At 35.2% G+C, this 15,116-nt stretch overlaps 4 protein-coding genes across 4 annotated transcripts in view; 1 reads left to right on the forward strand and 3 right to left on the reverse strand.

The window, feature by feature from the left end:
• Positions 1-2,146, reverse strand: part of larp (La related protein) — a 60,799-nt gene extending 58,653 nt beyond the window's left edge. Inside the window, exon 1 of the mRNA XM_013307392.1 lies at positions 1,298-2,146. Within this exon, the coding sequence (XP_013162846.1) occupies positions 1,298-1,714 (417 nt within the window). The 5' untranslated portion in view covers positions 1,715-2,146. The remainder of the gene's footprint in view (positions 1-1,297) is intronic.
• Positions 2,147-2,881: 735 nt separating this feature from the next.
• On the reverse strand, positions 2,882-3,998 carry LOC106114222 (uncharacterized). The gene has a single exon (XM_013307339.1). It carries the CDS (start codon positions 3,790-3,792, stop codon positions 2,896-2,898), a length of 897 nt encoding a protein of 298 aa, XP_013162793.1. The 5' UTR covers positions 3,793-3,998; the 3' UTR covers positions 2,882-2,895.
• Positions 3,999-4,445: 447 nt separating this feature from the next.
• Positions 4,446-12,048, forward strand: RpL4 (ribosomal protein L4). Its single transcript, NM_001312399.1, is given in 10 exon segments — positions 4,446-4,486; positions 5,467-5,647; positions 6,092-6,173; positions 6,792-6,955; positions 7,744-7,868; positions 8,743-8,841; positions 9,527-9,662; positions 10,488-10,623; positions 11,162-11,321; positions 11,847-12,048. Coding segments are annotated over 10 exon segments (1,263 nt in total). The 5' UTR covers positions 4,446-4,483; the 3' UTR covers positions 12,024-12,048.
• Positions 12,049-13,655: 1,607 nt separating this feature from the next.
• The window catches only part of LOC106114390 (uncharacterized), an 11,901-nt gene continuing 10,440 nt past the window's right edge, over positions 13,656-15,116 (reverse strand). The window contains exons 12-13 of the mRNA XM_013307583.1: positions 14,237-14,367; positions 13,656-13,888 (exon numbers count right to left, since the gene is read on the reverse strand). Of these exons, the coding sequence (XP_013163037.1) occupies positions 13,757-13,888; positions 14,237-14,367 (263 nt within the window). The 3' untranslated portion in view covers positions 13,656-13,756. The remainder of the gene's footprint in view (positions 13,889-14,236; positions 14,368-15,116) is intronic.

Below are 15,116 nucleotides of genomic sequence, written 5' to 3' on the forward strand. Positions count from 1 at the left end.
CAAAATATATTCACAGTCTCTCTACTCTTATTTATCTTCAATCAAAACACTATTTTTTTAAATTATTATCAATACAGTTTTACGATGGAAATCTTACTAATATTACAAATGCAAATGTTTAGATGGATGTTAGATGGTATCTCCAGTATTGCTCAATGGATCTTGATGAAATTTGTCATAGATTTAGAACATACTCTGGAAGAAAACATAGTTAACATTATATAAACTGTAGTGTATCTTATGTACATTAGTATTGTTTTATCTTGCTCTTTATGTAAATCATAGTTTTCATTGTAGAAAGACTAAGCAGATTTAAGTAAGAGCTAAATTATGTTACTTTGTTTGTATACAAAATTTACGTAATTTAAATCCTTTAGCACAAATGGCGCACTTTCATTACCAAGTCAAGTGTCAGAATGATAGTGAGGGAATATAAACATCGACATCCTAGTAAGGCTTTGTTGCGCTAGTATAGGTAGGTTTTTCTTCCTAACAATAGCTAAATAAACTAAAAAAAATATATGTATGTGGTTATTAAATATATGAAATGACATCATTTGAGAGTGTATGACATTTTTTGTCTAATAACATTGTCATAAGAGAATTTGTTTAATTAAATGAAGGTACTTTATATATAATAAACTTATCATCATCAGCTTATTTTTGGCATACAGCATACTAGGCTAGGCATCATTGAGAGGCTCAAAGCCTAGCCAAGTTAGGGGTGACTAGGTCATAGTCAACCACAATGATCCTGTGCGTTAATTGTTTTTTTTTTTAATTTAAGGTTGCATCACATGCACTTTCATCATAAGTAGTAAATTTACAGTATAGAATTAAAAGTGAACTTTTTTCTTAAAAATGAGAGGGATAATTTGGGAACTCAGGTGCATTCAATGGTCACTTACGGCAACATTTTATTTAAGTATATCATTGTGTAATTTCTGCAGTATGTTATGCAATACTATTAGCATAATATGTATATGTTATTAAAATAATAGTATGTAATATGAACTTCCAGTGCCTCCGAAATAACATAAAAATATGTCATTATATTTTGCTTTATATAATTAAGACATTCAACGAAACCAAGTAAGAAATGACTATACTCATAAAGGTTATTGGCCATGTATATGATGTTGCAATAAAAAAAACTGTTCATAAAGTAATATATAAGAAATATATGTAAACATGAACTTCGACAGTCACCATGACAAGTGTCAAGTACATTTAGAGTTTACTTAATCGCATATACTACATTATGACAATTGTAGATCTATAGACTAAAGCAACTTACCTGCCAAGGATTGACCTTCGGTATGGGAGCCTCTACAAACTTCTTGGGTTGATCCTCTGCCGACTGCTGCTGTTGTTCCTGCGAGGGCTGTGGATCAGTGTGGGGCTGAGGGTTCTTATGTGCCCGGGGCGGCGCTCTGCGCTCACGCTCCTTACGACCCTTGCCCGGCCGCCGTCCGTGCGACATCACCGGCACGAAGCCCTCCTCCTCCTCCTCATCCTGCCGCGGCACCACGTCCACTGTCTCCTCAGAAGTCTCTATGTTCTCCTTATTACTATCCCCCCCTTTGAAGTTCAGCACCGAGGCGTACGAGGGCCCTGCGCCCTCGACCGACACTCTCGCGGCCATGCCGCCGCTATCCTCGTTATATAAGCTCGGGCGCGCGCTCCGCGCCGGCCGACGATCACGAGCGCGCATCCATGCCACTTAGCAGCACGACGGCATGCTGCGGGCCGTACCCACGGAGCGAGGCGAACTTTCCCGTAAAACGCGACCCAAATCAATCGCCTGAAGGTCGACTTGTACCGCCGCGGTGCACACAACTAATAACAAGGACTAGAGTTTAACAAATCGAGAGTTATTCGCTGACTTCGAAACACGCACCAGACAGAACCTATTCGGACCGTATTTACATCAAAAAGATAGACTTCCGACGGCTCTTTTAGACTTTCCGATGACACACAACGCTCCGGGCGCACTGTACCTATCGATCCCCTATACTGAACACTGCGAATAAAGGTTTTTTGTGCTGAAAATCACTATTGAACCATATTTTGTTCACAATTCACACATGTGGTCGGACGCCCAAAAAGGGTATTTTCCGCAACACATACGGAACTCGCAGAACTGTGACTTCTAATTTTACAAATAAGACATATTAACGCTAGAGGGCGCTGAAACTGTACTGACAGCGATGGCGTTCAAGTTAAGCCATTTTATTTTAACGATAACAATAGTGTTAATTAAGTCTATGAATTCTTATGTATGTAAAACGTTAATATCACATTTATACTTCCGTATAATAATATTTTAAAATTTTATAACATTCCAGAACAATATGAAGAAAATCCAAGTTAAACAGTAATTGAAAGAACGCATCCTTAAAAGAAATCACATTTTATTTCAAACATCGACCACCGTACCAAATAACAATAAAATAACCTATTCTTTAGCTAATGTATTAAGAATAATTTGTTTAACAGCGTCGTAATTGTCTTTATTACAGTTTGTGTTAAAAAAACGCAAATAAAATTTAATTTCTTATACCAATGGTTAACTAAAGAATTTGTCTATGACAAATAATTGCATAATGATGGCAATTCTTGAAACGTTTTTTTTACAAAATAAAAATGATTTTTATTTTATTAAAAGTCTAATAAGAACTGTTCCCTTTCATTAATAATGTTGTACATTAACACAATTTAACTAGACCTTAATAGATGTTAATTTGTCTCATCATTTTAAGTTAAAAATAAGAAGTCCAACAAAAAGTTTTCCGGTCACGTGATAAATTTCCATTTCAGCAGGACAACGCAACATAGAAGATTGGCTATACAAAACAACTCAAATCGAGAAATTAAAATATTTATTTTTTCAGTTCAATAGACATTTTCGGGATTAGTTGGACAATACATTCCTAAAAAAGTACGACAATTTCTACAATAATGATAAACATTTTTACAAGAACGCAAAACATAGGGCAATGGCACACAAAACCAACAACAAAAAACACACAATGCCACCGCACATAAATGTGTACAAATCGTAACTCTTGCAGTAATCATACTCATCCCAGTATATCCACATTCAGGACAAATAACAGGCATTGATGTAAAACCATAGTTGTATATTCTCGGAGGAGGTGGTATAGGATTATCAACATAAATATCAAAAGCTGTAGCATAAGTAGGTGGTGGAGGTTTTGCTATAAAAGACGGCGAAGGTATAAAAGTACCTAAAAGTCTTGGTCTACGTCTTAAATCCATTTGCCTTAATACAAAGGAATAAGAAGGTGGTGCGCTAGTAAGTGAATCCGGAGTGGATAAATCTGCAGAATTCGCTTCAGCATTTTCAGTTTGTTGGTTCGTCTTGGGAATGGTGTAAGCGGAGAGACTTATTGAACTTTTATTTAATTGTGTTATACAAAGCTGAAACAGAGTTGGTATTTCTGTCGTGCATGGCGTATTAAAAAATCTTGACGTCGTTGCATTATGCGAGGTTGATGGTAATGGTCGAAGCGGACTTGTGTTTGTTTTTGGTAATGCAAAAATATTTTTAGAAGCACACAATGTTAAAGATGATTTAGGTGACTTTATATTCAATGTTTGCTGTTTATTTGTTGAAATATCTTCTATAATATTTATAAAGTCCTTTTCTAAAGGCTCAGGAGTATTTATGATTGTAGGTTGCATTTCTGGTAGTACAGGCTCTTGTTCCTGATTGATGTTATCATTTTCCTTATTGTTCGGCACGTTCTCTTTCGAATTCTCTCCCATTCTGTTTCAAGTTATTATATTTGTTAAGAAATTACTGAGTAAAGTCTTAGACCCATTAAATTGAATAAACAAATAGCTTGTTTGGAATAGAATCTAATTAAATACTAGTGTCCCTAATAATAAAAAACGCCGTTTTATACATCACATGCAATTAGTTGATCTTTGTTGAGTTTTTTTAATATTAGTTTCAATGTTTAAATAACTGATTCATTGAAGTTTATTTGACAACGTTTGACAACGCTGTCTAAAAGATAAACATTAACACAAAAATTAACCAAGATTTTCATATCATTGATTTCATTATATTTTAAGGAGAAACGAGAACGATAAATAAAATCTAAGTCTCTTAATTTCATCTCTCCCTTACTTGCTGCAAAGCTTGCTTGCGTATCAATTTTATTTGAACACCTCTGTTTTTTATTTTTATTGTATAAATTTATCGATACTGAATATTTTTGGCTGTCAAATATTGTTAAATTAATTCTTTAAATGTTATTTAAGGGCTAAATAAATATTAAGTAAAATTGAAATCAATTTTTTTGCATTAAAAACAATTATTATGGCAACTGCCGTTAAGAACTGTCATCAGGAACTTCTCTTCCGGTCTTTTTATTCCTCCGTGGCATGGCGGATGGTCTTTACCACCGCTTATAGTGTGTTTTTGGAGGAATTTCTTCGCTAATACAGCGAAATGGTAAGTTTACGTTTCAAAAATGTGATATTATAATCAGTTAAATACTAAAGTGGTGAATTAACAGTGTAAGTGCGGGCATAAAACTTAATTTTTACAATACGCTTGATCCCACGTGTTGCATTTAAGTTCCGCGAAATATCGTCAATCTATTCTTTTTTCAACAACTTTGAGCTATCAACCGTCTAAGAACCTCATGTTTAATAGTAAATGACGAAATTTCTCGTAAAATACAAGGCTATTGTTGTTTTGTCAGAATACGGCATGTAACCAATGTGTTTGTCCCATGTCCTTGAAAGCTTGTGTATGTTAGCTAATATTTTCATGAATGTTGCACAAAATTTACAAATTTAATGTATTAACAACTTTTACAACGAATTATTTAAGTTTAAAATGTCAATAGTTTGGTTAATTTTTCGGTACTTTTTGAGGTTATGAATTTACAAACACCTTCAAAATCCTTTCAAATTTTTATATTCTTAACTTTGTTTATATCTAATACTCGATATTATCATTATTTTACGGGATTGGCACGAAAATGAACTGCATTTTGTTGTATGTGATGTGTTTTTACGTTTTCATAACCCCATACTCTTCCTGGTTGTACTTTCGTAGTCTTCTGGGTACAAGAAGGGGAAGATTAAACTTTCTTTTAGGAAACATTGCTCATACCAGTTTGAGTAGTGTGTCGACATTAAGAATACAATATTTCTGCAATCTTTTTTAACTAAACAGTATTAAAGCTTGTTTATTGTAGGTTTCCATTGTCAACACAAAAACAATATTTGATAACTTGAAATATATGAAAGGCAACCCACAATAATTCTAATAATATTGCATAATAATTAGTAACATCATTTACTTATTAAATACTTTAGCAGGAATTAATTTTAAGAACCATAGACATAGCAAATCTTTTTTTGAGTTCTAACACTCTTATATGCCTGACATAATCTCATAAAAAAAAAATTCTTCTATTCCAGAGTCTATCAGTTGCCCGACCTTTAGTGTCGGTATACTCTGAGAAGAGTGAAGTGGAGCAGGGCTCCTCTATCGCTCTCCCATTCGTGTTCAAGGCGCCCATCCGCCCGGACCTCGTCAACGATGTCCATGTATCTATGTCAAAGAACTCAAGGCAGCCGTACAGCGTGAGCAAGGAAGCCGGTATGTATCCACATCTGATGAAAATATACTTATTATGACAAATTATCTGATTTAAAAACTCTTATATCATAAGTAAAGTTTCATAACAAAATTTGCACTAAATGTCCACATTTGGCAAGCTGCAAGTGCTACCAAGTGTTACTGCGGATTAGTGCTATAGTAAATGCACAGACATGGCGTTCCGGAACAACTCTGTAGTAGTTACGGGTGCAGTGACTGTTGTATACTATTTTCTACATTAAATTTTTTTTTACTTTATATGTTATACATTTTTACGAACCAATTACCCGAAAGACTTTATAATTTAACATTGGTTTCCAAGACCAATGTCTCTGTATAAAACAGAGTCACTAACCTCTGTAAGCGAGAAACATATTGCATTTCCTTGTCTATACTCCTTATTGGATCGGTAAATCCTGATGAGATAGTTTCTGTTGTCACTAGGTCATCAAACCAGTGCTGAATCATGGGGAACCGGTCGTGCTGTAGCGCGTATTCCCCGTGTGCGTGGTGGTGGTACCCATAGGTAAGATATATTATAAAGAAATATTATTTTCATATATCTAGGTGGTTCAAGGTCACTTTGTTGTAACTGACATGTCTTATAAGCTATACGTCCCCGCTGTGCTTGCCTACCCTAAGTTAGGAGACTAGGTCATAGTCAATGCTGGTCCAGTGCGGCTTAACTTTATACATATCTTTGAATTTCTACAGACATATGCAGCATCACGATGTTTTCCTTTACTGTAAGAATGTCTGATATATGTTAATCGCAAAACACATTGATACATGGCATAATTTATACCCAAGAGCTGCAGATTACACATCAAGTGCTTTAACCCCTGAGCCTCCAACACTCTTGATATATGAAAGGCAAATTATCTACATCTTTGTCTAGAAATTTAATGTAGATTACTCACTGAGTAACCACTAAGTGGATACTGCTGACCATTAAACAACTCTGTGTGATGACTAGTTTCATTTAGAATGATACTATTGTGGTAATATTTGTATGTACATCAATCTTATTATCATTGTAACCTTTAGCATAAACAGCTGAACCGATTTTGACAAAGTGTCTTTCCATTGGCATTATTTTCCTGAGTGTCGTAGTGCCAAAATCAGTGATATTTTATTTGTGTAGGTCAGGTCAGGGTGCGTTCGGTAACATGTGTCGTGGAGGTCGCATGTTCGCACCAACCAAGCCATGGCGTCGTTGGCACCGCCGCGTGAATCTACGCCAGCGCCGCGCAGCTGCCGCCGCAGCCCTTGCCGCTGCTGGAGTACCAGCCCTTGTTCAGGCCAGAGGTATAAGCTCTCACTTAAACTTGGTTCTGTTCACAATCAGCACATTATGTGTCCCAATGGAGGGACTCGGAGCTTACCCTAAGTTAGGGGTTGATTATTTACATTATCAAATTGTTAACCATAGACAAACTGCAATTTATGTTTGTATTAACTGTGGGATCTTTGTTGAAGTTTTCAGGTTCCTCCTTTTGTCATGACACAGACACGTCTGAACACAGTCGCGGGCGACACATAGTAATAACTATAAATCCTCATCGGTATATAAATTCATAATAAATATTTGCACTAAATGTCCACATTTGGCAAGCTGCAAGTGCTACCAAGTGTTACTGCGGATTAGTGCTATAGTAAATGCACAGACATGGCGTTCCGGAACAACTCTTTAGTAGTTACGGGTGCAGTGACTGTTGTACAAAAATAACTTAAAAATTTTCCATGTTTTGACTTTAAATAACAACTAGCTGTCACCCGTGACTCCGTACGCGAAATTACTTACTAAGCAGGTTATGTGTTCTTCCAGACTATGTTCTATATCTGTGTCAAATTTCAGCAAGATCTGTGCAGCCGTTCTGGAGTTACCTACTAATATATATACATCTAAAAATTCGCATTTATAATATTACTAGCTGTCGTCCGCGACTTGGTTTGCGCAGTATTAAAAATAAAAAGTAGCCTATGTGTTCTTTCACAGTATATTCTACATCACCAAGTTTCAACCACATCCATGCCTTGATATGTCACCGAACAAATATCCAAACATTTTATTAAATAGTATAATATTGTTACAGGCCACATTATTGACAAGATCCCTGAGCTGCCCCTGGTGGTGTCCGACAAGGTGCAAGAGATCAACAAGACCAAGCAGGCAGTCATCTTCCTGAGACGCATCAAGGCCTGGTCTGATGTACTCAAGGTATGTGGAATATTGCATAATAATTTTAATATCGATTAGCTGTACACTGTCCGCGTGGCATGAAAGAAAGTTTAATTAGTTCCCATAGAGTTTTTGGAGTCAGAAACCCACGGTAAGTGTCCCTAATATAAATGATCAGTTTGACAAATACTGGTTCTTATAATTGGGACTAGAATAAGATTCCTATAACAACAGTCTATCTGAATTATTTCAGAATTGATTTAGACTTAGGAAGACAAATTTAAATTGCCCAAATTATATGTAGAGAAACCTTAGTCCTGACGGACGACCTCTAACAGTTCTGGTAAGAGAGAAATCTGTAAGTGAGAAAAATATAGTAATCTGCTAAGGTTTTAACAGTGGTAACACTTTAACATGTTTGCGTGAACTAGTCAGGCTCGCCCAGTGAAAAACTACGACCACACAGAAGACAGGCGTCAAGTGGAAGCAATTCCGCATACAGTCTGATGAGTGTGTGTCCCGGATGCCTAATTTAGTACTCTTTCCCTTCCCACCCTTTTTTCTTATAAGGAAAGAAGTGGAAGTGGACTAACCGGATGAGAGGATGCATGGAAAGTGAAAATATTTACTTTCTGTGCATCCTCTCCTCCGTTGATTAAAGGTAGGCAACGCATATGCAATTGCGTATGTCTATGGGCATCGGTCACTTTGCTATTTCAGCGATTTGAAGTGGCTGGCTTGTTTGCCACCTTGATATAAAAAAAAAATGGTCTCGCTTACATTAGTTTAACTGTACTTATATCTTAAACGAGTAAACATCTTTTAACAAACGAGGTGTCATTCGATTTGTATTCTTCCCCCGAGTGACATAGATCAGTCTAGTTTTTTTTTAACTTATATTTTTGTTATGTAGGTGTACAAATCTCAACGCCTCCGCGCCGGTAAGGGTAAGATGCGTAACCGTCGTCGCATCCAGCGTAAGGGACCTCTCATCGTCTACCACAAGGATCAGGTAAGTTATATTATAGTCTGAGTAGGAATTTAGAAAATCTAGCGTGGGGGCGCCTGAAACTAGCTTTACAGGTGCTTAACCCTTTTTAAATATGTTTTTAAAGGGAACTTCATTTCTCAGAAACCCACGGTTAGTCGTCTTTTCAATTGAAACTAGCCTGGATGCACCTTAGTCGCCTTTTTTAACTTATTTTCTTAGTCAGACCCTCACAAGCCTTACTTAATTCATTTAATATGAATTGGGTTACGAAGTTGAGGGTAGATTAAAATTAACACCCGAAGGAAACTTCAGCTGATTGTTGTCTTAGCTGATGTGTCGACATGAGGTGTACATTTATATATTTACAAGCTATCGCCCGCGACATCGTCTGCGCGTAATAAAAAAAAAACTAGTTAGTAGCCTATGTGTTCTTCCAGACTATGTTCTCTGTGCATGCCAAATTTCATCGAGATCCATTTAGTCGTTTTGGAGATACCTTCAAACAAAGATCCACTCATCCTTCTAACATTCGTATTTATTATATTAGTAAGATTTACAAGCTGTGGCCTACGACTCCGTACGCGAGGAATTAAAAAAACATAATTAGTGTAGCCTATTTGTTCTTCCAGACTATGTTCAACGTCTATTGTACAGCCAGTCCATTACAGTGGTCAGAACTCCATTATATTGACATGTTTTCAAACAGGGTCTTACTCGTGCGTTCCGTAACATCCCCGGCGTTGATATGCTGAAAGTAGACAAGCTGAACCTACTGAAGTTAGCTCCAGGCGGTCATGTCGGCAGGTTCATCATCTGGACCAAGTCTGCTTTTGAGAGGCTCGGTGAGTATACAGTGGTAGAGCGGCCATATGTCTATGCGTCCGCTCTATGTTACAAGACTGCAAAAAAGACTAACAACTAAATTTAGGGTAATTTTTATAAGTGTGTCTGAGGATGATTCCAGTCTTCTTTATCTTTCTCACTTTTATGTAAAAGAAAAGGCGGACAGGGGAATGTTTTCTGCACATCCTATCCTCTGTTAAGAAGTAGGCAATTGAAACCTTATAAATTCTTTGAATTTAATATAAAGATATGATTTTAAGGTTTTGGTCTTAACTAGCTATTGCCAGCAACGTGGACTTGATAAAAACCTTAAAAGGCTATGTGTTCTTCCATATTATGTTCTACATCTATTACAAGTTTCAGCGAGATTCAAGCAGCTGGTTCATAATATAATATTAATTAGATGAAGGCTTGTTTTTTTTTTATAATTTATGAGTTATTCCCCACAAATTTTTACTTGTTATACATTTTGTGTATCAGAGTTGTAAATGTGTGGGATAAATAATTTTGTTCCCATAGGAAGCATTGTATTGTTCAAGCAATGCAGTGTGTCGATATGTTGGAGTACATTTTTGTTAATTTTACTTAAAAAATATTGTTTTTTTTTAGTTAAATAAACTATAAATCAGATTGACAGTATCTTATGACACCCTTTGTAAGAATATGAATCGAATGACACCTCACTTGTCAAAATCTGTTCACTCGTTTACTATACAGGTGTTGCAACTAAAATTAAACACACTAAAAAATATCACTGTCTTGTTACATATAATAACTATAGGTTAATTTTTATCATAAATTAATTATCTTATATTTTTATCTAGACCCACTGTTCGGTTCATGGAAGACACCTTCAAAGGAGAAGAAGAACTTCAACCTTCCTCAGCCCAAGATGGCCAACACTGACCTTACCCGTCTGCTCAAGTCTGAGGAGATCCGTAAAGTGCTAAGAGCGCCCAAGTGAGTAAATATTTAACTAAAAACTAGCGATATCTCGCGACTCTGTTGGTATAGAAAAAAATTGTAGCCAATGTGTTCTTACAGACTATGTTCTATATGTATGCCAAATTTTAATATGATCCATTCAGCTGTTCCGGAGATACCTTCAAACAATCATCTAAACATTCGCATTTATAATATTAGTAAGACGAGGATATACTTTGAGTAAAGTTCTATATCAAGTTCTCACAATAATTAGACATTTCCATATACATTTAAATTTTCCTCTCTTATTTCTCTTTATCCATGTTTTTTGACCATTCTCCCACTTGATGTGTAGTTTCTCCCTTATAGAGATTGTCCGTTTGGTCCGATTGTACTATGATAAATATTTTATTTAAAAACTTTGAAACTGTATAAACATGATGATATTCTCTATCAGAGCATTGGGTTATGATCATCCATGATTACTCAATCACGTTGACAACAACTGACACAAACGCAACACAACACAACAACTCAATGATTCAACCAACACTCAACAATAATATAATTTCAGCAAGCGTGTGATTCGTTCAACTCGCAAACTGAACCCGTTGACCAACACCAAGGCGATGTTACGTCTCAACCCGTACTCCGCTGTGTTGAGAAGGAAAGCTGTACTCGACCAGCAGAGGAAGAGTAATGCACGTGCTCTGGCTTTGGCTGAGAAGAGAGGCGTAAGTAAACTTTTATTAAATGGTTGAAGTATCAGACTTGTAATCTAATCATCTAGATTCAGTCCTCATCAAGTATAATTCATTTCAAATTTCTTAACGGCTCTGAAATTTTCGTGAGACGCTGCACAGAACACAATTTTTGGTATCTTGGGCTGTAAATGTGGGGATAAGGTACTGTGCAGCAGACAATGGCTTTTGGCTACCAAGATTTTTGAATAGAGTTAAATTGTTGTGTTATTTTAGTTTAAAAATTCATATGTACATTTATCCAACATACTAATGACGAAGGAAAATGCAGAGATAGTAAACTGACGCGATTTAATATCAAATATAAAGAAAAAAGCTTAATTACTCGGGTTTCAACAGTTTTTTTTTTCTAAATTAATCTTATGATGATATTCTCTATCAGAGCATTGGGTTATGATCATCCATGATTACTTCACGTTGACAACAACTGAAATAATAACAACTAAACACAACAACAACTTATCATCGACCATCCATCTAACGACCACATAATTCCAGATCAAGTTGCCATCAAGTGATCCAGCAGTGAAAGCGCAGAAGTTGCGCGAGAGGAGACAAAAGCTGCTCAAACTCGCGGCCGCTAAGAAGACTAAGAAGCCAGTAGCCAAGAAACCCCCTCCACCACCTAAGAAGGTGAAAAAAGAAACCAAGGCCAAGGCACCGGCCAAGAAGTAGACAAGAAATATACTTTATAACTGAATTATGGTGTTTTTATTCCATCGTCACAAATAAGACCCTGTTGTTATATTTATTTGATATCTGTAATATTTTAATGATAAAAAAATATATAAAACCTACTTGGAATATGACATAAAAGAAAAAAATATGATTTGACAGTGCAAGGATCTTGCGATATTTTTGACAATGACAGGAGGGCGCTAGCGAGATGTCAATTTAGTTTGACTTGTTCCCACCGATTCAGATATCCCTGTTGGTCTATAATTTCTTTCGATTAAAAAACTTTCAAAGAATTCTCTGTAGTGAGTTACGATTCTGGATATTTTCGTGATTGTGAAAAAAAAAACATCACTATTAAAAGACATGTTTATTTACATATAAAATAATCACAAAGTTTCTTACGAGATATGTTTATATATTGCATAAAGTTTATTATGACATTAAAATAAGTATAAAGTTTACATAACTACAATAAAAATCACATTTAAATACAAATTTATTTATCGAGATAGTTCAAAGTGGCTTTAAACTTCTATAAATCCACTGGGCAGGTTTACATGGAAATTATAACGACGACAGTTGAGTTACTACGAGGCACAAAACACCACGACTTATAGCCTATCCAGTGGTTTTTTAGTATTGCCAGAATGAAATTTAACAGTAAAAAATATTTTTTATACCTCTATAAGTTAACAAGATAATTTATAGAGATCTTTAGTTCACATCGCACGCAAATATCTGTTTTCAGGAATGATTTAAGACCAATTAATTTATAAATACGCTCTATTCACGTTGAAATGTATAAATATCACAATATTATTGCCTTTAATATAAAATAATAGACATTTTTCTAAATAATCATATAAAATATTAGTTATTTTCTATATTCTATAAACTCCTTACATGCAATGACTTAAAATAATGTTACTAAAATGTAACAGGGATTAAGTGAAATGCATAAAAGCAATAGGTGCGATAGAGATAGAACATATTGCTTTGCTCCAGTGCTGCCAACATAAAAACTTAAAGTAGATTATAAATTCAGCTGTCATTTTTATAATAAAATTGTGCTTTATTATTAAACGATTATTATGCGATCTTTTTAAAGTTAATTCGTAAATAACTGAACTGTTTTAAATTTTATTTCTAATACAAAGTTTAATTTGGACCAAAGTTTACTACAAAATTTCGCCAATATCGGCTTTATTGGACCAAACGCATTCAGTCTATTCGATTTCTAAGTCTTCTTAGACTTTTAGATTCAATTTCGAACCTTATTTCATATGTAATTAAGTTCAATTTCGAAATATTGTAAAATCACGGACAATTTCAATGCAAATTCAACCTTTTAACACAAAATAAGGTTTCATTTCGATGAAATTATCAATTCTAATTCACTTTAACGCATTTTCAACCTTATCTATATATAAAAGAAAGTGGTGTTAGTTACACAATTTATAACTCAAGAACGGCTTTACCGATATGCCTGAAAATTGTTGAGGAGGTAGCTTAGAGCCAGGAGACGGACATAGGATACTATTTATTCATTTTTTTCGAGTTTACGCCTTGAAGAGCTGCTTTTTTAACTTATCTACATATTAAGTTTTTTTATATATTCACGCGGATGGAGCCGCGGGCAATAGCTAGTTACATATGAATTAAGGTTGAAAATATAAATAAATTAAAAATGTACTGCGTTATACCTACATATGTGTACATCATTTTGAACCTTATCTTATAGCCAATAAAGACTTATTTGATTTGATAGCTGCTCTTAATTTCTTCACAAAAGCTGCTGGCTGTATGAGGATGGATACTTCTGTACCATGCATACTTAAACGGTTCATTTCTTCTTCACCACCCTGAAATCATTTTACTAATATTATAAATGCGAATGTTTAAACCAGTCTTTCCCAAAGTGTGAGATAACGTCCCCTTGTGGACGCTGCAGGTGTCAAGTTGCGAGTTATAGTAAAAGTTTTATTTACAATTCTCCGTTAATATACATATATAGGTCACAATAATTAATTTAATTTGAAGTTATAGTGGTTTTTAAATATGTGCAAATATGGGGGTGTTAAAAAAATATTTATTCTCAAAGTTGGCAGTAGACAAAATAAGTTTGGGAACCACTGATATAGAACATAGTCTGTAAGAACACATAGACTACAATTTTTTTTCTAATCACAGAGTAATTATGTCTTACGTACCTTTAATAAATCTATAGGTCTGTTATTCACTTCAGTAACAGCCCATTTTCCCTGCGGAGGAATACCTGCCCTACTAGCACAAGATCCTCCCACAACTGATGATATAACACATTCACTGTCTAATTTTATACCTAAAAGTAATTACATCGTTTTACAATCTTACTAATATTATAAAACTGTTCAGTAGTTTTTGAGTTTATTAGTTAAATATAAATATTGTTAACTTACCTATATTTTCTCTATCTCGTTTACTTATCACGTATATCTTACCGAGAGGCACGCGATGGAATAATATGTCTACCTGTAACATATGATAATTATTTTTAAAATACACCGTGGTGTCATTAGCTCAAATAGAATGGTCCAGTAGACCAGCAGACTAGTAGACCAGTAGACCAATAGTTCAATGGTTAACTGGATTACTAATCAAATGTCAAATATTCAAACTTTCGTGAGACATTATACTAAAGTGATATATAAAGACGGCTAAACACTGACGTATATACGCCCGGTGGCGGCACCGACTAGTTTCGAGTGAGTACCACTCATCCTGATGAATCGCCCTCGATGGGCTCGAAACTAGTCGGTGCCGCCACCGGACAAATATACGTGAGTGTTTAACCGTGTTTATATATCAAATGACAAATAGATTAGGAGACCAATAGTCTAGTAGACCAATGGACTGGTATTTTAATTGTGCGATAGACCATCCAGTAGACCAATGGGTCAGTAGATCTGTAAACGATAAACCAATGAACCAATAGTGTAATGGTCTGCTACTGTAATTGGCTAGTAGATCAGTGGGCAAACTAGACAGGCATATTGGTCAGTACACCAGTAGACCATTGGACCAGTAGATTAATGTGTTAATATAACAGTA

Source organism: Papilio xuthus, unplaced genomic scaffold, assembly GCF_000836235.2.
Source record: "Papilio xuthus unplaced genomic scaffold, Pxut_1.1 DF829673.1, whole genome shotgun sequence".
In the NCBI taxonomy this organism is placed as follows: domain Eukaryota; kingdom Metazoa; phylum Arthropoda; class Insecta; order Lepidoptera; family Papilionidae; genus Papilio; species Papilio xuthus.

Coding starts and splice junctions, on each gene's coding strand:
- LOC106114222 (XM_013307339.1), bottom strand. CDS start 3,792: ATGGGAGAGAATTCGAAAGAGAACGTGCCGAACAATAAGGAAAATGAT.